At 31.7% G+C, this 23,147-nt stretch overlaps 1 protein-coding gene across 1 annotated transcript; it reads right to left on the bottom strand.

The window, feature by feature from the left end:
• Window positions 1-12,874: 12,874 nt before the first annotated feature.
• Window positions 12,875-22,472, bottom strand: LOC130894348 (golgin subfamily A member 7). The gene is made up of 3 exons (XM_057801117.1): window positions 22,202-22,472; window positions 20,556-20,708; window positions 12,875-20,383 (listed from the first exon to the last, which is right to left on the bottom strand). The coding sequence occupies exons 1-3, from the start codon at window positions 22,346-22,348 to the stop codon at window positions 20,243-20,245; spliced, it is 441 nt and encodes a 146-aa protein (XP_057657100.1). The 5' UTR covers window positions 22,349-22,472; the 3' UTR covers window positions 12,875-20,242.
• Between the last annotated feature and the right edge of the window lie 675 nt (window positions 22,473-23,147).

The following is a 23,147-nucleotide window of genomic DNA, read 5'->3' as shown; positions in this document are numbered from 1 at the left end:
GACATTTCTGAAGAAACGTGCTAAGTACCAGTATAATTACATGAAAACTGATTTTCACAAGTGGAAAAGAACAAACAATTTGGATGTTCTGGAGTTTTTTATGTATTCCAAACAACGTCGGGTACCGCTATTGGAAATCAAATAACGTTTGAAGAAAAATTCGTTAAGCTGTTGCGTCATTATCAAGAAATTGATGCGACCACAAATCAATGAGAACGAAAAAAATACCAGATTATTAATACCAAATTATTAATATTAAACAAATTAATCAGAAGATAAAAATAATAATTTATAATGTATCATATTATGTATATTTTCGAAACTAATTAATGGAAGCACTAAAATTAAAAGACAATAAGCTGTTAAGAAACAAATCGTTTCGTTCTGATTTTAAAGGGATTTACTGTCGAAACCGCTTAATATTCTGAACTCCCAAGATTTATAGCTGTTCATTAAAAACACACCAATGATTTGAATGCAAATAATGCAGCAGGACCGGATTCGAAAATCTATAAATTCAAGTTTATTGTATTCTAACAGTACTTACAATAATATAGTATGATGGTATTACATTATCAACAGAAAAGTGTACTTGAAAAAACCGTTTAAATAGACTAATAGACAATAAAACAACTACTAAGGCAAAACTACTCATCATAAAAAATCTGCGAACGAGAAAGCTGAAAATATTTGTTGGAGGAGTCAATATTTTTAGATAAATTGGAAAATTTTAAAGAGAAATATTCTTATTTGCAAGCTCGGCAGACATTTATGAGTATGTTTATTTTGGCTTCAAATTTTATATGATTCTTTGGTAATTATCTAGATTAGGTTGCACCCGTACGATTTCGTTAAAATTTTAGTATGTTATGAAGAAAATTTAACTTAACCTAACCTACATACTTCTCTACAAAATGAAATCCAATCACAAGCAGGGGCTGCTGTTATCGAAAACTCTTCCATGATTTTTTCTTGATGAGGTGGTCGACAATAAATAAAATAGATATCCAAACTGTATGTAGAATCATCGCTTATTTATTTATTGTCGACCACCTCATCAAGAAAACACCATGTAAGAGAGCCCCTGCTTGTGATTAGATTTCATTTTATAGAGAAGTACGTAGGTTAGTTTAGGTTAAGTTAGGTTTCAGCGACTAACTTAAATATTACAATCACTGAAAAATAATTACAATTATAACATAATTTTAACGAAATCAAGGGGTGAAACCTAATCTAGATAATTACCGGTTTTTTTATAATAAAACTTTAGGAACGTTAATACACAGAAGATTAGAATCGCACCATTATTTAAGGGCGATTAGGTCACTAGATATAGTCCTATGAAGTGCCATGAGATAGGGTGCTTCAAGAAGAGCTAGTATCGTCTGCAAATAGACATATTTTAGCACTGATGTCGTTTATAAACAGAAGACACAAAGTACGGCCTAGTAGTGAGCCTTGAGGCACTCCACATTCTATTGGCTTTCAAGAAGATATCGTTGCATCAACTCTTACAAGCTGACTTCTGTTGGACACGTATTACTTGAACCAAGCGAGAGGTGTTTCCCTGAAATCGTAGTACTGCAAATTATTATGATTAACTCAATCGGAAGCCTTGGAAAAATCACAAAAAGTAGTTACAGTGGAGTGATGGTCGTTTAGACTGAAGGTGAACATTATTTATGTGAAGGAAAAGTGTACTTGGAAAGAGCCTATAAAACAACTAATCTAAAATATTTACAAAAACATATAATAACTTGGATGAAGTTTGAATAGATGCTGATGGATAAGAAGCTTTGCCAATCTTTAAAAGGAAAAGTGCCATTTTGTACAAGAGTAGAGGTTTAGTCCCGTTTTAGGGGTTTTATTCTTAGTTCCTAATCCTTCCGAATAGTTGTCTGTTGCAGAAATATCTTCGTTTTAACCAGGAGAGAAAGTTTCCCTGCTAACTTCTGGTCAGACAATTCTTATCTCATATTGAATAAGTACGGTACTGCTCTATTAATGAATTGTTAGATTCAGTTTTTTTAACAGGATATTTGTTGTTTCTAGAAAGTACATTTAGCTGCATTATTATGGGAATCTATCACGTAGGCGAGTACGCTCTTGTTCTTAATCCGCTCAATGTTACATAACACACACATGCATACAAACATCTAGCCAACTATATTCCTAACAGTACTTACACTGAAAATTTTTGCATGACAATTTAACACCCTCGCGGGATCATTTTATAGCAAATGGTTTATTATTCTTTGAATGATTCACACGACATCTTATGACAGTTTCGTTATGAGAAGCCCGATCTTTATGACATGTTTGCAATTTGCGCAAGTACCTACCTAGGTATTTTCTGAACGGTTTTTTCCATAGTATGAGTAGGATAGGACATAAATCATGTTTAAACTTTCTAAGTAACGTTTTAATTTGAATGAAAAATTCCTTATTAAATTAGTAATAAATGTACTCGGCAAAAATCATGAATTTAAATATTAGAGTGAAAATCAGCGGCTGCGCGTGTTTCAATAATTTAGAGGTGTACAACGAAGGTCAAATAAATTGGGGGCCACACGACTACGCCCAAAAATATTATTTTTGAGCTATATTGAACAGCCAATCTGGCTTATTGAATGGATTGATATAAATTTTCATTTTTAGAGTCCGGCTCTAATTGATTGAAAAGTAAGTTCAATCGTGCTTGTAGTCAGATCAATTGGCATGAAGATTAAAAAAAAAAAAATTCAGTGATTTTCACAAGTGAAAAAGAACAAACAATTTGAATGTTCTTTAGACCAGCTATTCTCAACTGCTGGTCCGGCGGACCATTAGTGGTCCGCGGAGAAATTTTACTGGTCCACGGATATTTCCCCTATCCAGGAAAAAAATTTACTCAATTTAGTTCTACGTAATTTATGATTAGTAGGGCACTGAAGACAAATTCCCGAAAATATTGTCCATAGATAAATTTTTGATCAAATTGAAAAATCCATCTCTTTACGAAAAAGCAATGAAAATGTTAGTCCCCAACCGCAACTACGGTAATAAAAAATAAATTTAGAAATCGGTTTGTGGTTATTTCACCGCTCCGACTTAGCTTCTCTAAGTTGGAACCAGCAATTGACAAGTTGATTGAAGAAGAGCTGCAGCAATCTTCTCATTAACAATATGTTCATATGCAATGAATTTTTGATTATTTTTATAATTTCTGATTTTGTGTTTCAATTTTTTTTAAGAGTTTGTTCCCATTGATTTAATTTTTTGGTAATCGTCAGAATAATGTTTTTGCTGTGTTCCTACATTCATGAATGGATTTTTTTAAAATTTTCTGTCATTTTTGTAAAAGGTTATTTACTTATTATTAATACTTATTAATTAATACTTATTATTAATACATCTAAATGTTCTTGATTTTAGGTCTGTTCTGTTTTAAAATTAGTTTTTTTTTTGATAATTTTTAAAAGAAAGATAAATTTTGAGGTTTCTTCTTTATCAAAATCAAGTACATTTAGAAACATAAACATATCAAAAGGTCTAAGAAATGAAAGAAATCCTTATTTATTATTATATGTATGTATAATTATTTATCTTTACATTTAAATATTATTGTTATGCTAATAAGAATGTTACAACTAACTTCGTAAAAGTTTGTTGTCAAGAAAATATTTTTTTTAACAAATCTACTGGTCCGCGGGCCGAGAAACACTGCTTTAGACCACACCTGCATCTCTAAAAATTTACAGAAAACATTTAATATCTGGATAACGGTAAGGTTTAGGTATAGGAAAGTACACACGAATTTGCCTTATTTTTTACCTCTGAATGCATTAAAATACAAAAAACCGGGTGGTCCTATTTAAAAAAATAAAGAAATTTGATATTTATGAAGTTAAATTTTAAACACTTTTTATACACACCCTGTATAAAATAAGAAGTTTTTCAACATAGATTCAAATACGTCTGACTGTGTTGACAGCAATCAAATAGAAACCATTTTCATATCTTTAAAGGGATCTTCGTAAAAAAATAATTTATAAGGGTCTGCAACGGTCAATTTTTTTACAAAAAAATTCATAACTCAAAAAGTATGCATTTTTCTAAAACAGTTTTCAGACAGAACTATATTAAAACTTTACGTAGATTTTAAAAATGTATTAATATACAGAGTGTTCTACATAAAATAACAAAGTTAGTCTTTTTCCGGTAGAACTGTATATATTTGTGTTTATAAATGTTCTTTATTTTAGCTTCTGTTTCAAAATTAGTTTTTTTTTAATATTTTTTAACAGATAGATAAAGATTGACGTTTAGACTAATTTTAAGTCTTTATCAAATTATTTTCTAAAATTAGTCGAAACGTCAAATTTTATCTGTCTCTTAAAAATTAATAAAAAAACTAATTTTGAAACAGAAGAAACCTAAAATCAAGAACATTTAAAAACATAAACATATCAAAAGGTCTAAGAAATTAAAGAAATATATATAGTAGTAGATATCTTAAAAACATTATTAAAAACATAGTATTAGAATCAACATATTTCAATAAAACTATATTATGGTAAATTTGGCAGAGGTTTTTTTTATCTTGTCTAACATTCACAGAACATTTATCTTGTTTTATGTATATAATTTCTTTGATTATTCGTGTCTTGAGCTAAAATTTTTGTTTTTTTAAATGATGTTAATTTTTTTCATGTTTGGGTAGAGCAGTCGATGCATTTTTGGTGTATTTGTGACCATTTATTCTGTTCTCTAAATATTGCGTAGCCGTTCCTATATAATTTTTAGAACAATTCAGACAAGGCATGGAATATATGTATAATATTTGATATCTTAGTGTCTTTAGTTTTGTTTTTTAGTGTGATAAATAGAGGTGATAATGTGTTGTGTGATCTATGACTTATATTGATGTTATGTTTCGATAAAATATATTTCAATATTTCTGATACTTGGTTTGTATAGAGGAGTGCTATATATCTAACTTTTTCATTACTTGAATTTATTTTTGTAGTTTGATTGTTCTTATTGTGTAATTTATATGTGTGTTGTCGGAAGATTCTATTAATTTAATTTTCTGGGTATTGAGTATTCTTCAAATTATTTTTATTACTTCGCGGTGATATTCTGGAGAAGTTAATTTTAATTCTCTGTTAATCTGTTAATCCTATAACGACGCTGTGATTTGGGATTTCTTGAGTTATAATTAAGACACTTTCCAGTCCATGCTTCTTTTATATAATATTTAGTTCTTATTTTATTATTGCCGCCAAACAGTCGTCAACGTATTTTTGAAAAATACTACATCAATATCATCCAGTATCTTCTCTTCCACATATTTCATAACAATTTGCGCTAGACTTGAGGAAATTGGAGATCCCATTGTACATCCCTTTAGTTGTTGGAAACATTGTCCTTATATTGGAAATAATTATTAGTTTGAAAAAACATAACACCTTCTAGAAATTCGTCATAGCTGAGTGTGTGATTGAATCCCATCTATTTTTCAATACGTATGTATGACATCATTAGGAATATTTGTGTACATTTAGACAAGGTCTAGAGATACGATTTTGTAATTGTCCTGCTTGAGCATAATTCAATCTTTTATGTAAAAACGTTTTTTGGTTATTTTTGATAAACTGTTAGCAAGGTATGTGAATAATTTGTAGAAAGGTGACTGGGTATATGATACTATTGGACGCATTGGTATATTCGGTTTATGTAATTTTGGAAGACCATTTAGTTTTGGTGGTAAAGCATTACGTGTTTGTAATTTCTTTGCTTCATTTGCGTTGATAGAGCAATTATTTAAAAGCTTTTTTATAAATGTACCTATTTTTGTTTTGAAATATTTTGATTTTATCTGATTTAACTTTTTGTCTGGTAGTAAAATTGTAATTTGAGAATTGGTTTCATAAATTCTTCAGTTTTTTTTGGATTTGTTTTTGAATTTTATTAGCTTTTTCAGTTTTACGATGAAGGCATTTTATTTTATGATTAGTGATCGCATTTACTACTTCAGCTCTGATATTGTCATTTATTTGATCTAGTTTATTTATGATAGCAACTTATATACTTGAAATATATTCTGTATATGATAATTCGTTTTCATTTTTATATGGAAGAGCGAATTTTTTTTTCAAAAGCTAATACTTCGGTTATATCTTTTGGTATGTGTGTATTAGAGGTATTTTCTAACCACAAGTCGGAGTTTATTTTGATGTCGTTTTGTGCAGAGTTATATATACAAAGCAGACACGATAATCCGAACATTCGCAAATCCGAATTCTTCAGTAGTCTGAATAAGTATTTTCAATAGGTTGGATAGATACTCTCTAATCCGAATTTCATAGTACTCGATAATCTGAACCTGTACTTTTAGGGCTATTTCCTATAGAAATTATGACTAGATGTTCAGGAATTCCTCCAATTATCCTTTTGTTCATATCTGGGATTCACATTAAACAGTTGTGCAGCATTTCACTGCTTTTGTACGCTTTTGAGCAGTGATATTTACATACTTTGCTGGGATGTTTGTAATGCCATTTCAGGTGATATAAGTGGGTTTTTTTAATATTTGCTTAAATAAAAATGGCCTCTAAAAGAAAACACATAAAACAAAAAAGTTAAGTTATTGAAAGACTTAACAAGTATGGGGTTGGAAAATCTACAATGTGTGACATAAAACAGAAAAGATCTAAAAATCGACAGGTAAGATTAATTTTAAATTTTTTAAAATTTTTAGTACTTGGTACAGCTGGTTCCTAAAAACTTGCATACGATCTAAAAATGAATTTTATTCTTTTGAGCAGTGTAAACACATCATCAATTTGACATATTTTGCAAATTTAAATCAATTTAAGGCCATTAAATCAATATTTCTGATCAATATTTTAAAATAAAATATAACATATTTTAATTTCTCGTTGTTGTCCATTTAAATACGCCTATGGACCGCCTGAATTTAATGGTGGTGCTAACAACTTGTTAAAAACAACTTATCGAAGGTACCACTGGTACGAATCATCGAAAATGGGCGGTACCATCTCCATCGTTGTTATCGGCAAATGAATTACGGGTGACAATTGCGAATCATTGTTAAGTAATATCTCTGATATCCGTATTCGGTTGTTTTTGGCAAGTTTTTAACCGTCCGCCATATTTTATGATAATTTAAATTGAACTTGTACTGGTATAAACGTATCGCTGGTCATTATGCCAACATAATTTCGAGGAATCATATTTTATTTATTGTTTTTTGTAATTCTGCTAATTTCATAATTTAAACAAGTTTCGGGGAATGTAATTGGTTATCTGGGAGATCGAAAATGTCGATGTTGTCCATCCGGAATGGTTGGATGATTTGGTTTATTTTTTATCGGTATATTTAACTCCATTCTCATTATATATTGCGGTGAATACATTTTTTTTTAATTTAATTGCAAATTTTCAATCTACTCAAAAAAGTACAGAGTAATAACTAAATGATATGGTATCTTGCTAAATTGAGGCGGTCACCATCCACTGATGGGTCTCCGCAGATTCTTCTATGAGGTCTTCTGAACAGCGTCTTTTCAATCTTCTTTGTTCCATTGGATCAGTGTGAAACTTCGATATTAGTGGATTTTGGTGGTTTTCGTTGCGGTTTTTGTTTCTTATCGCTGAATAACTTCATTGATGGTTAGAATACCAAGGTCTGTGTGTAATGTGTGGTTGCTTATAAACCATGGAGCATTAGCTATTATGCGAAGTGTTTTGGATTGAAAAGTTTTCAGTATCTTGGCGTTCGTTGGTTTACTGCAACCCCATAGCTCTATGCCATATGTCTATATAGGTTTTAGGATGATTTTGTCTGCCGATTAGCCAGTTCATATTTTAGTGTTTTAGCTTTAGTTGTGTTTTTTTAGCTTGTATGTGTTTCTTCCAAGTTAACTTTTGGTCTAAGTGTAGGCCGAGGTATTTGACTTCTGTTTTCACTTAAATCGACACCTCGTTTTTTGGATAACGTGATTTGTGTGGATTTGTCAGTGTTGACTTTCATTCTCCAATGATATTGCCATTCTTGTAGAACATTTAGATGGTAATGTAGCTTTTCTGATGCTTTTGTAGGGTCTGTATCCGAAGATATTATTGCAGTATCATCTGCGAAGGTAGCGATTAGAGTCTCATCGGTAGTTGGAATATCAGCAGTATAAATATGGTACAGATAAAGAGCAAGGACACCTCCTTGGGGAACGCCCGATTTTATGAGTTAATAATTCGATAAGGAGGTTTGGACTTTAACTTGTATATATCTATTACTTAGGTAAGATTTAAATAAAAGAAAGATATGATGGGGTGATTTTTGTTTTATTTTGAACAGTAGTCCTTGGTTCTATACTTTGTCGAAAGCCAGTTGAATGTCTAAAAATGCCGAAACACATGATTCCTTTTGCTCTAGTGCTTGCTTGATATTGTTGTTGTTTTAATTTTGCTATGTAGAAAGATTTTTTCGAAGAGTTTAAATAGTTGTGGTAGTAAACTAATTGGCCTGAATAAACTGGGTTTATGGTGAGGTTTTCGTGGATTCGCTAACATGCTTATCTGTTCATACTTCCATTGTATTGAATAATGAATAATTTGTAATATTCTATTGAACATTGTGGAGATTAGTACGATGGTTTTCCTTGGAAGATGTTTCAATACTTTCCCGGTGATGAGATCATATTCTGGAGCTTTGTATGGGCTTAACAACTGAAGTTTTCTATAAATACATTTAAAATAATAATTATTTATCGAGGTAATAACGGCTATGCAATCATTATTTTTAGTATACATAAAATCAAACATTTATATCCAATATTATATTTAAGATATAAATATTCAAAGTAAAAGTAAGTGAATTTTTTCATAACTTTGACATTAAATTTGTCTATTTCGAATATAAACTTTTTTTGTGATAAGCATGAAACGATCTTCAGTCATTGGATCTCTAAAATTTATTCGATTTAACTTTCAATTTCCAAAATTTCTACTAATTTTTCAGAAAACCTATTTGTTGTCGTGGTTGTACAGATCCCGGCGACGTGACGCATTCCCTCACTATGTATTGGAATATTAGTACGGTCAATTTATACATTAAAATAGTAGTCAAATAACAAAAATTCCCGGAACGCCAAATATTGGTGGAGAGCATAAATAAAGTTTTCAAAATCTTCATCGATCCATCTTCATCTAAAAAAGTTGTAAGGGGTCAAAGGTCAAAATTTGAGTTTTTTTGAATTTTTCTCGAAAACGGTCAGGCACTTAAGACAAGTGTAAATACCTATTTGAGTCTCTTATACCTAAAGTATTTACAAAAATTAATTCCATACCTAAAACAATAATTACAGAAGAAGTTCGCTTTCTTCTTGTGGTTTATAGAGCTCCAAAAAATTACTTGCTTTGATAAATATCGATATTTAACTTTTGTAAAAAATACGCCAAACAAGTATAACTATTAGATTTTCAACATCGGCATCCGTTATTCAATACTTGTATCGAATATACTATCAAGTTAAAACAGGGCAAGGCAATCAACTGAATCCAGAAGACTGGAATTGGAAATTGATAGATAATACTCTGGAACCGATTGAAATTTTACTCCCACCAGCTCCAGAAAAACATATCAACACTATTTTTTGGATACTGAATAAGTCTAGCAGCTTTTGAAAAAATTACGGGTACGGATTTTCTAAATTTTGGGACTTCAAACTCAAAGAACTTTTGTAACGCGAATAACTCGAAAACTATGAGGAATTCGAAAAAAACACAAAATGTACAGTACAAAATTCTCTGCAAAAAAGTATTTTGAATCGCGATAACTCAAAAAATAGGAGGAATTCGAAACAAAATGCTGGAGCAAAAAATGTACAGCACAAAATTCTCTACATATTGATTCCAAATCATTTCCTAACCTCAAAATTTCCACCGTAAAATGGGTTCATGTACACAAAAACATACAAACAATAACTCGAAATCCATGAGGATTTCGAAAATATTGATAGCACTGGTTTTAGTAAAAAATTCTTACTTTGGTACAACCCTCGTATAATATAATGAGAAGTAGCATATACTTAGTACTACGGACCAACTAAAACTGGTAATTTCTTCCGCGCACCCGTTAATAGAGGCTAGCGATAAGTACTCATTAGTAGTTTATACATAAATCTAAATTACCCCTACATAAAAATTTCGTATTAATCAAACCCCATTTGTATGTATCGACCGGTACCGTAACGCCACTGCATTCATAATAAGAGATGCCGTGATTAATGATCATCTATTTCGGAAATCTATACTTAACAATAAACAATAAGGAGAAATAATACAGGATTTATGCTGATTTTTTTATATTTCAAATGCATTGTTTGAGAAGGTAAATTGTTGGAATGTTGCAATCGAGCGTGAGGAGCGGCGAAACAAAATGAATATCAACAATTGAACTGTTTAGATAGATTACGATCAATTGAGGTTACATCGTCAAGAACTAGAAATAATATAACAATATGTCGCGATGAAATTATCGATCAGTTCAAGCAGTTATTTTAGAAAGTATTAGTGTTACAAAGAAGAATATAATAATAGTCGAAATTATACAGTTTGTCTATCAATTTATGAGTCCGAATCTCGTATATTGACTTCATATTTATATATACGAGGATGACACTACATATTTTTAAGTTTCAGGAGACCTACAAGTCACTTTAGTCAGATGATTACTTAACTACAGTCTTGGTGAGGATGGTGGTATTTGACAGCTGTAACTCCTCCAGTTTCAGCGCATCTCTTTATAAAAAACGTGGTCCTGGTATATCATTTGCGACAACAAAATATGATTGCTTATTTATCACATTTACAATATATAGGGTGTCTCAAAACGATCCAACTATTTCAAGAGTGAGTGGGAAGCAAACAAGGCCCGGGGGAGGGGCTGCGCGGAGATCGTTTACTAGCTCGTTACTTTTTACTAAAACTTTGCCACCATATCAGGCGTATTCTTGTTGGTTTGGCTTTTAGTGACTAAAATTTTAGCTACAATTTAACAAACCGTTCAAGTATATCTAAGCACGAGCTCCATCTGGTGCTAACTGCTTGAGTTAATGTCAAAACTTTACCTTATTTTTTGCATGATGCCTGTTGCTCCGCTCGTAATTGGTCTGAAGCATTCACAGACTGTTTAAAAATTTAACAATACTTTTAACGTGAATTTCTTTAGTACCCTATCAACAATAAGGTTGAAACAATGAGCTAAACTGGGAATCCTAAGGCACTTATAGTAAAGCTCGCGCGATCTGGTCTACCCTTAAATGTATACTTAATTGTATATTTAATTAATTTATCAATTTATACTTAAAACGGGTAAAATATTACGATAGTAAGTGGAATACAAAATTAGTATAAAATATTATGAAGATCTTGAAAAAATATGATATTTGATATTCGAAAATAAATATCGACTATCGATACTTCAAAATAAAAAACTCGACGATATTTATCGATTATTTTTCTAAAAAATATCGATATTTTATGCCCTTCCCTAATTTTTAGTTGCTATCATGACGTACACGGGAGAGCCACGCTGGTTTTGCGTGCGCGCGTATTTCGAGAACAATCGATCACTTATTCGAGTTCGACGGTTGTATCCCAACATTGCGGAAGCTCCAAGCATGCAACAATTTCAACTTGGATATTCAAAACCATTGGAAACACTATCGGCAAGACTCATCACGGCCGTCCGAGGACATAAAGAACGCCTGGAAACATTCAGTCAGTAAGCCGACAGCCTCAGAGTCAGAAAGCATGAGTTTCAACTGGGGTTATCAAGAGCGACAATTCACAGCATAAGGCAATCTGATTCACACCTAAAGACCTATAAAATTCAGATTGTGCAATCTTTGCGACCAAAGAATAGTGGGACAGGGTCAGATCAAGGCTATATGGTGGGTGTTCAATATCTGTGAATCCATATTTGTGTACAGTAGACTTGGAAAGCGAAGCATCAAGTGAAAATTTATTGTACATTCAGTCCTATTCGATTGTGAGGTCTCCTATGGTTAGCGAAATAACCATAAAAACATCCCATTCCAACAACCAAAACAGAATTTAATCATGAGACAATGTAATTTATAAACATTACAAATGTCAGTGGCCCAAGTACTGAGCCTTGGGGCACTTCAGAAGATGCGTTCATTTCTATGTTTCTAGTTTTTTATCCGAGAGGTATGATCCAAACTATCAAAAGCTTTGGAAAAATCTGTATAGTTGACATCAACCTGACCACCGCTATTCAAGTGTGCGTTAAGCAGATTAAACTCGTGATCTACCAGAATAAAAACCATGTTGTTCATTATATACGGATAGTTTCACGTGGTAGAGAAGAGTTTCAAATACCTTGGTTTTGATTTTTTTAGTCTAGTTGAAACTTCAAACTCAGTAAAATAGGGAGTAATGCAAGGCAAACAATTTATACTTAGATCACTATGGTCAAAATAAGGTTTAGATGAGGTAATATTACCTGACTAAAAATAATCAGTAAAAAAGTAGTAAGAGTGAGGATTCCAGTATCAGAAAATAGTATAGTATGATCTAAAACTTTCAGGATTTTTAATTATGTGAAAAAATTTTGAAGCTCCTCAACCATAACTTCAGAATTTGTTTGATATCAGTGACTAAATCACTTTACCAATATCCTTTGCTTATAAAATCAAAATCAACGATTAGTTTGGGCAAAGCTTTCAACTACGGGTGGATGATTTGGATCACAAATAAAGCAGATGCATTATTGTCGAAGGATAATGATAGGCGGTAAGGACGGAATTTGGGAATAGACCCTCGTCTGATTATTAATTAAAAAACCTTACTAACTAGCACATATATTAACTAAAATATTATAAACAATTTCAAATATGCTTAAAAAATTTGAACACAAGAAAAATAAGGTAGTGGAGGCAAATATGGCCCACCTTAGTGTATTTGTTGTTTTTATATTAAAACTATGGTGCTTGGTCGGACAATTTTTATCAATATGTCAGTATGTAGATAATCTATATATATAATTTAGCATAGTAAAAAATGATTCACAGTAGAGTTATATGCAATACTTTATTGTATTACACTTGGGCCATATTACGTATCTGGTCGGATTATATGGCCCACAGTAAAAATCTTCAAACTTAAAGAATATTGATGTCGTTTTAATTTATTTAAGATGAGTTTACAAGATATTAAACTAATTCTAATTCATAAAAAAGTAAAATATAAAAAGGAAACATTCAACAGCATTGGAACTCTTCATTAGACTCAAGACCAACGCATTCCTCGTGATACCAAATAAAACATTTTGAACACATTCGCATATCTAGTTGGTCTTCTGTTTAACAGTCTGCACATAACCATGACTCCTGTGTAGCTTCATTACACGTGGACTGTGGGATAGAACCTCGTTGTTTGGAAGTTGACGGAACTGAAAGTTTCGAAGTTGGATAGCTGCTTGGCCATGTCCCTCCGTGAAAAGGCTTTTCGTTACTTGCTTCACTTTATAATTTAACGCCATTCGCCTAACCCTATTTCCTGAAAAGACGTATTCATTGTCTTAGTTGGAGAAGATTGTTGAGGAATTGGTGTGCTTCTTCTAATTAAAGTCGCCAGTGGAACAATTTCATCGTCTGAACTCGGAAGACTTTCATTTATTTCATGGGGCAAGGGTCTTTGAGTTACTAAAGAAGGTGCGAATGCGGCATCAGGATTTAGAGGGAACAATCCTGTAGCTCTAAATCCGCTCACAATATTTTCCGGCGTCATACACTTGGGCCGAACACGGGAAAATATTATGTTGAACCTACTCTTTTTCAGGCTTCTTAGTGGGAAGGTATCCCAGTATCTCAAAAGTTCCTGATCCCAGTTTGCTTCAAAAGAGCGAAATACAGCCTTATCCAATGGCTGGAGCTCGTGCGTTGTATTTGAAGGCAAACAGAATAAAGTGATACGAAGAGACTCGCTGTTTCAGCAATGGTAAAATCTAAATGGCTTGTAGTTCCATCAAATACAAGTAGTGTATATCCTATCGATTTATACTGAGCAAAATGTTTTAGAAAGCCATTGATGAGTTGTGTCGTCATAGAGCCTTTAGGTGCCATTTTTACCTCGAAACAATATCATAGGTGGAGTGGAGTTGCCCATAGCATTACAACAAGCTACGATTGGTACATTTTCGGCGTGTTCAGCCGCATCCATAAGAACCCGCCGTACTCCTCTCTCGGACAGAAAGCATTGTTGATGGTGTTTGGTGAGGCGGTAGCCTGAATTTGTTTACATTTTGACATTTTTTAAAAAATATTTTGATATAACCCTGCTGTGCACACACCAGTAATTCATACCGCTATAGGTTCCATTTTTTGCCCCCATTATCGCTGTAGGCGGATTTGAGTTTTGGGGTACCTTGACATCTTCAGTCACCTCCCGCCAAGCGTGTTGGGCACACCAGCGATAGAGGGATACGCTTCGTATAGTGGTGAGTTTCCTTTTTCTATAACCTTGACGGTATGGGATACACATAATATATCAAGATTTGATGTTTTGAAAAGCATAGCATTTTCTCTGGCCTATGACTTTCTCAAAAAGAGAAGTTACTAATTCCCAATATACCCAGCGAATGGACTACTATGATGCCTGCATTAGTAAAAAAGTCAGAGGAATGTCGAACGCCAAGTAGTAGGAGATCGTCTCGACAAATCGAAGAACAGCAAACTCCAGCAGAAAAAAGGAAAACTTTCTATCAATGTACTTCTTACTCAACGCCTAGAACACGCTAAAAAATACTGCAGCAACTGTAACAAGGAAGAAACATTGCTTTTTAGATTCCTCAATTTTGTATATAGTCTAGGGTATATTCTTTTACTGCTGTGAGAAAATTGATTTGTAGAATATGTAGGTAGCTGGTTAGAAAATAAACTTCTTTTCTTATTTAGGTATGACTGTACTTATTGATAATGTTTTACACTAAGATAATTGCATGTTTGTATTATTTTCCATGATTAAATGACATATATGTACCAACTAACTTTTATACTGCGGTTTGTTATAAGAGAATTATTACTTTGTGATATTGGGAAAATGTAGGTAACTGATTAGAGAATAAACTTTTTTTATTATGTAAGTATGACTATACTTTAAGCGTTATTCCTATCAGGAATATCAGGAATAACGCTTAAAGACCATAAAACCAATGAGTGGATAAGAAATAGAACCAAAATCGAGGACATAGTGAGGCGAATAGGTAGTCTTAAATGGAACTGGGCCGGACATGTTGCTCGAAATAACACCAACTGGAGCGGAAAAATAACAAGATGGAGACCTTGGGGGGAGAAAAGAAGCACCGGCAGACCACAACAAAGATGGTATGATGATATCAAGAGAACAGCCGGACTTAACTGGTACCAAGTGGCACAGAACAGGGAAAACTGGAAAAATATGAGAGAGGCCTATATCCAAAGGATAGAAAACGGCTAGAAGAGAGAGATGACTATACTAATTGATACTTTTTTACGCAAAAAATGTCTATGTTTATTTTTATTCCTATCTTACCCTTCTACATTTCTGAAAGCAAATACCATCATAAAAAGGGCGAATGCAAGAAAAATTTGCGGAAAAAACACGATTTTTGAGAATAGCGGTATAACATACCGAACCGGCAAAAAAAAATATTTGTAAACAGGGTTAAACAAATTTTTTCTAGTTTTTCGAAAGATTACTTTCTTGGAATTACGCCATCCGTCAATGATAAATAAATCAGGCTCCACAAAAGGACACTTCTTGACATAGTAACTGCGCTTTTAATACGTAGGTCCTGAGTTATACATCGGGGACAGCTGTAAAGAAGGATCACTTGGATTAGATCTTTTCTTGCCGAAGGTTTGAAAAGGTTTACTCAAGGCAGCGAAAATACACACACATTAAGACGTCCAGACCAAGAAGACAAGAGTGTATAGCTAACAGGCTAACTCTTAACAAAAAGATAAGACTTCCCAGAAAACTCAGGAGAGCGGAAAGAGTTTACGCGCGAAACTGTAACGCGAATTAGGATGACGAACTGTCGAAATGAAAGGGAGTATTGGACTGTTCTTCTTTGCACCCATCCGCGGATTTTTCCGAACACAGGTGTGTAAAAAATCAGATTAGTTGAAGAAAATTGATCGACATAAATTCTTGAGCACGTCAGATTAAGGTAGGGTGAGTTAAATTACATGCTAAAAAGAATATATTTCGCTGATCTGATAGAATGACTTAAAGAGAGGGGAGAGCTTAGACTATATTTTATATTTTAAGTATAACTTACAATGATTGATAGAAAAATATTTCAACATATATTACAACTCTAGAGATGTATATTATTTATACAACTTCGTGAATCTTTATATCTCAGAAACGGTGGCTCACAGAAAAAAAGTATTAATACGTTTTTTCTAGATAATTTTATGATCTACAATTTTTGTCTAAGATATTTTTATGATAAAACTTAACGTTGTGTTAAGAACTCATTTTTTTTAATGTGAGCTTGAATAAATTTTTATTCATACACGAGAACTTTCAAATTTCATTTTTAATTATATTTTGAACAATTTTACTAATTTCTAGCTTGATGGGAATTTATGTAACTTCGAATGTCTAAATTGACCGAAATACTATTACAAATAGAAGAGACCTACAGTTTAATGAAGGATCCTTTATTGATAGGCTGAATACTATTGAAGAGAAAAAAAACCGGTAATATTAATTCAATATAATGTACAAATATTCCTTCACTAGAAGTTCAGCCCTTTCAATTTTTAGGGGATATATATCTACCAAGCTAATTTCAAAAAATAAATTATATAGTAAAGAGATAATACCCGTATTTACCATCAGGTCGAGTAACTTGAGACTGCTTGGTGACTTGAGAAAAAACTTTGTGTTTTGTAAAATATTCGACACGCCGCCCCTCAGATATATTAACTGGCAATCGCGCCGGTCAGGCTTCTAACAGGTGTTTGCTTGAATTTAGTAACGGTTCAGATCTCGTTTGGAGAAGATACGTACTTTTTTGTGGATATTTCAACAACGTATAGAAATATAGAGAATTACAATTGTAAGCTGCAGGAAGAGATACAAGCGCATCATTTTGGTGGTTCTCAAAACCAAGTATCCCTGAGAGGGAAAATATTCATCCAAGTAAAATCAAAGAAGGGGTGTACGTTCCAGTAAAAATTTACAGTTTGAAAAACCGATATATTTACTTTGAAAAAGTGCATTAGAGGAATAGGGAGAAGTGAAAATAGTTTTCTTGAAGTCTATTGATGATACCGGAAAAACATTTAAATTGGTCAAAACCAATGTATCTTATGAACAATACGAAAGCTTACTAAGAATTGTTTTCGAACCTAAAAAAGTAATTAAGGGTAAAAGGGCATATTACCATATTCCTTTAGAAATATTTGAAAAATAAAATAAAAGCTAATTTTTTTGATCTCAGTTAAAGCGTACCTGTTTTTTTCAAGTTTCGCAGTCTAATTATTATAAAAAAGAAAGTTTTATTATTAAAGTTTATAAATATAACTACGTTACTGTTCCTACAAGTTTTGTTACTTTTATATGTTCTCAATTTTGAGAGTATAGTCAAATTTTTTGAAAAAAGCTAGTACTTAATCATTTATTTTATATGTCATTTATATATGTACTACTTTTATTTAAGAACAACAACTTAGTTATATTATTATAATATCAATAACTCAAATAATTTGAGGTGAAAAATTATTTCATAAAACATACAAAGTAACAATAAACAATACTGTGATGTTGCATGTGAAATATGAGAACAAAGACTTATTTAATATAGATTAAAAAGAAAAATGAAATATCTTTGTTGTTTAACTACTAGCAAATATATTATGATATCAGAGTTATTATTTTTTTGTCCCCAGATCTAGTAAATCCTCTAAAAATCTGAAAATAAAAATCGCAGCCAAACGCAAAATTGCATTCTTTGTTATCCACATAATATGAATACTTTTACATTTATATTAACCCTATAGTGCGCTATTTTTTCTAGTGAACTGAAAAATATATTTTTTGGTGCTTTGGCGGGCGATTTAACCACCAAAAAGAGTAAAAAAATTAAAGACTTATTAAAAAAGTGTATTAAAAAAAATAAATTGTACCAGATATGACACATACTCAGTATCGTGGAACTACTGGAAGCAATTATTCTTTTTATTGAGACAAAAATGAGATCTGCATTTGGAACATTGTATATAAGTAAAAAAAGTACATTTGAGAAACTCGAATCTCTGCCTTTCGTTTCTGTACAATGGCCAATGTGATTTGCCATCCAGCCTTACATCTTTTGGAGCAACGTGGGATATTATTGTTAACCTTTTATTTTTTTACTGTATTTCTTTTTCAAGATCCGATGGCCTACCCCTTTTCACTATATGGTTAAAAGTGACATTATACAAATAATATGCAATCTCAGACCTAAAATCTGTAAGTTTTATATACTTTCGTGCAAGGAATCTTCAGTGAAGCAACCAAGAATTTACAACTGCCATGTCAAGATGGTAGAACAACCTCATATACCACTTTTTAGATTTTATTTTGATTTTGTAACGACGCACCCCATATGGAGGTTATAGTCTTGAGCTACACTGAGACCACACTTTGCTTTTCTGTCATATCGATCAATTTTTCCTTTTGGTAACTCTCCAGAATAAGTTGATAGCAAACAAACACTTTTGTTATCTTTCCAGGAAACGGATAATATTTCCATACCTTCAAGATCACAAACATATTCAACAGATATCCCACGGTCTATGTTTTTTGCAGTTTGGAATACAATTAAGTCTAACAGTACCTAGCGAGATAGTGTAGTAAAGGCAGAGACTTGTAGTAGTTGTGAAATTAGATTATAAATATAATAAATAAAAATATAAATATAAAAAAAGTTCTGGGCTCGTGGGACAATTTTGGTCAACTTAACGACCACGTTGGCACTTGCACCTAGATCAGGTTCTTCTAAACGGCGATGATTTTTGTCATTTTGTGTACCAGTATAAATTTCAAAGTTATATGAATATCCACTAGCTCCACATAAAATAAATAGTTTGTAGCCCCATTTTAGCAGGCATATATTGTTTTATATAATCATGTTCTTCCACTGAAAGTTTTTTTCTAATGTAATGCTTTGAAATTTTTTAATCAGTTGGTCAATGACAGGGCGTAATTTATGTAGGTGATCTAGTTCTGTATTATTTTGATCAAAATTGTCAATGTCATTGAAATGCATGCATTTTTTATAAACTCGAATCGTTTCAAGGAGTTTATATGGGTCAGACTCAAATTAGGTTATATAATAGAATGGTGTATCAGATTTGCAAAAATGCGCACTATGAGGTTAAACGTAATTAATTTTTTCAAAAAAATCTAGATTAATTATCATGATTTTTTGTAACGGATTTTACAATGACCCTAGCACTACCTTATATCGAGTGTTCTACTCCATATTAATAATTTAGATTTGAATAAAATATTATAAGCCTTTGATAATTATATTTTTGTTTGCTATTGTGTACTACCAGGATCTATTCATCCTGATATACATTACTGCTAGGATTAAGTAAACCTGATTATTTTTGTCTAATAAGTTTTGTAAAAATTTCATAATTTTGGAATACTTTTATTTATGCTTAGTGACATATATACCAAATGTTATAAAGTCCTAAGGTTAAAATCTAAAAGTCATATTGAAAAAATTAAAATGAGATTTTCACAACAATGGAAACTCGCTTATAAAAAAAAATAGAGAAGAAACTGGTGAGATTAATACATATTTAAGACAAATATTTTCAAATTTCAACACAAAAAAAAAGATATGACAAAATGGAATCCATGATGAATGCGAAGTGAAATTTTCAAGAGCTCAACAGTTTCTTAAACATATTTTAAATTCCTACATCAATAACAATTAAAATAGTGCAGAACTATAGAAAATGTTTCTTCCAACACCTCCCAAAACAAAATTTTGACAAAAATTGTATAAATATAAAAAAGTTAGCCTGTTTGGCATTTACCAGTCTTACACCACTTTGGCAGAATTTTTTTGCTACTACCAATGATAATAATGTATACCAAAAATTGTTTTGGAATATTTCAAGTTTCACATGAAAAACTCCTGCGTGGAGTGGGATAACGTGAGTCATGCATTAGGCGGACGATCTAGACAGCTGATTTCAAGTACTCTTAATCCTCTTAAGCTTGGATCAGTCAATTTAAGTCCTCTAGGTTCATATACTCTTTCATTTTGTTCAGCTATATATTTGGATACCTTCTTCAAACACTAAAAAATAAATAAAATCATTATTAAAAGAAAAATCTTGATTAGGCATTGGATAGGGTTAAATTACTTCACACCACAAGTAATCGATACTAGCAGAAAATGCTGCAATGGACAAAAAAAGAGAAAAAATGATTAAGACATAGTAAAACAGTTGCAACACAAGATAAATTACCTTTTCATAATGTGTTTCTTTACAAATATATATTAAATATGCAGTTAAACATGCTAGACATCCTTCACAATATGTAGAGCAAGTAGCCTTTTCAGCTTCAGCAAAAAAAGCATTCAGTCTGTTTACTGTGGTCTCAAATGCTTGCCTCTCCAGCTAGAAAAAAACATTTATTAACAAAAAAGAATATTAAACAAATTATCCTTTTCCTGCTTTTTAGACAAAATTGTAAGAGAGGCAGGAAAAAGATGGTTGAAAACAAATCAGAAAAAGACGAATCATACGAAAATTGAAAGAAAGAGGAAAGTACACAAACAAGAAACAGTAAAGATAAACGACCTCATCTTCAAGTAGTCGATACCTTTAAGTATTTAGGAACAATGATAAGCAACAAAAATGACACAAAAAAAGAGACCAGTATATAATAAGTATAAAGGCCTTATGAACTATGAAATTAAGAATATATTTGAAAATAAGGATATAGTAAATACAACTACAGCACAAAGAATATAATATATATAAGATATATTTCCTTGTATATACACATCACAAAGATAAAAATTAGTTAAGTTGACTATTTCATTATCAACAATATACTAGTATCAAGTGAAAATCCAAAGTAATTAACAGATTAATTTACATTGAATATTAAAGAAAAGTTGTCACCTCAATTTATTTAAGTGGAACATTAGTTTTTTACATGCCAACTATGAAATATCTTATATTTTATCCCACCGCGAATTTTTTTCAAATATAGACCTAAGAAATAAAACTTTTTTCAAAAGCCTACATTTTCTATACTTTCAGTAGTAAATTTGTATTTAAATTAGTATTTTTAATGATTTAATGCGATTAAATAAAATTGTGAAAATTACTTTGGCAGTGAACGTGTTGACAAAATTATATATTACAGTTTTCAACATCCCATTATATCTATTTCAAAATTATTCTCATAATAGTCTTTATTTCCAGGTATGGAAATACTTAAAATTCCTGACAATTACTGCTATGCACAAAAAATATTGCTTAGTATACATTTTCCCTAAACTGTATAAAAAGGAAGGTACTCTAAGGAAAATTAAGAGAGGAATAGAGACCCTTATTTCTTCTTCTTCATATTTTGATAAAGAATGTACATGTACACCTTTAAGTTTGGATAAATAGAAAATGATGATGTCAAGTCCCTTTTTGGCTTAGTTCAAGGAAATTTCATTAAATGTTATAGTAAAACCCCATTTAGTGCTGTTTTGGTTTAGCTCTCTTTTATTTCACGGCGCCTGAAATACTCTTTCGTGGCGTACCAATTATGTGTTAGTGATCTACTTTCAAATGTGATCCTAAATGAATACATATAACCTCATCAATATTAATTTTGAAATTTAAGACAGAAATTTGAAGTTTAACAATAATAATCACACAGAACAAATAGTAAAACAAAATGCTGCAATAAATTTTATAAGTCATAAATTATTTAAGTACCTAATCAAGCTTAGTATGGTATTTAATAATATAAGGTAGGAGTGGTTCATTCTATTCTAATCAAATTCAAACATATTTTTTTAAATTGATGCAAATTAAACTCTCCCTAGTTGGTCAAATGGGTAGAATAATAGATAGTAATATACTGGAATAAATAAAAAATAACTTACTCTTCCTTCCAGTTCTTGAGGAAATCTATTTTGAAATTTTACAAGAGTTCCTTCACTATAATCTCTTTGAATAAATACTTTCAGACATTGAGATTGTGCCATTTGTTCGGTTTCTCCAGTTCTAGCACCATTGTGGTGATTACTCATCTTTATTTGACCTATTTTGTAAAAAAAATTAATACTTAAATAATAAGAATAAATCTAATTATGACTAAAACTGTAGATCAACAAATTTCACTCGACATTTTTGATTGTCATTGTCAATTATGTCAAACCTCAAATGTCACAACCACGCTTATTGAATTCTGTGGTGTATTAGTGCGTTCCACTAAGCGTTAACAACGCTTAAAATTCTCTTTTGGGCGTTCCATATAGCGACTACCATCGTTGAGGTCACGGCGAGAACATTACCCATGACACCATAATTTAAAGCTTTCGCTTTATATTTTTTGTTTTGCCTTTCGTTAATATTTAGATCAACGCTCAAAACGTAAGTCATAAGTGGAAAGGGAAAAATCGTGGTCGTGAACGTTATTGACGTGAGTGCTTAGTGAAATGTACACAAATATATTGCCTTGTTTGTATGGATTTCTCTATCATGAAATAACATGGATAAGTAGAAAAAACTAATTATCCTCTTAATTTTTTCTTTTTTCATATTTAGCTTTGATGTAATCACTTTTTGCCGCACTTTTTCGAAGTTCCTTGCAATGTATGTACGAGGTATATTCACAATGTAACTTCCGTTTCTATTTATATCAGCGACAGCGCTGCGATCGCAGATGACTCAAACGCCATTTTAAATTGCTGCTTTCGAATTTCCGCAAAACTGACGATCAGTAATTCATGAAATTCATATTGAAATCTGGAATTTCGAAAACTTTTCTCACGTAAATAACCAAAATTCTTGCTTAAAAATACAAAAAACAACGGATGGACAGTGCGC

This window comes from Diorhabda carinulata, chromosome 5 (genome assembly GCF_026250575.1).
Source record: "Diorhabda carinulata isolate Delta chromosome 5, icDioCari1.1, whole genome shotgun sequence".
NCBI classification, from domain to species: domain Eukaryota; kingdom Metazoa; phylum Arthropoda; class Insecta; order Coleoptera; family Chrysomelidae; genus Diorhabda; species Diorhabda carinulata.
This window is presented reverse-complemented; position numbering and strand designations above follow the sequence as displayed.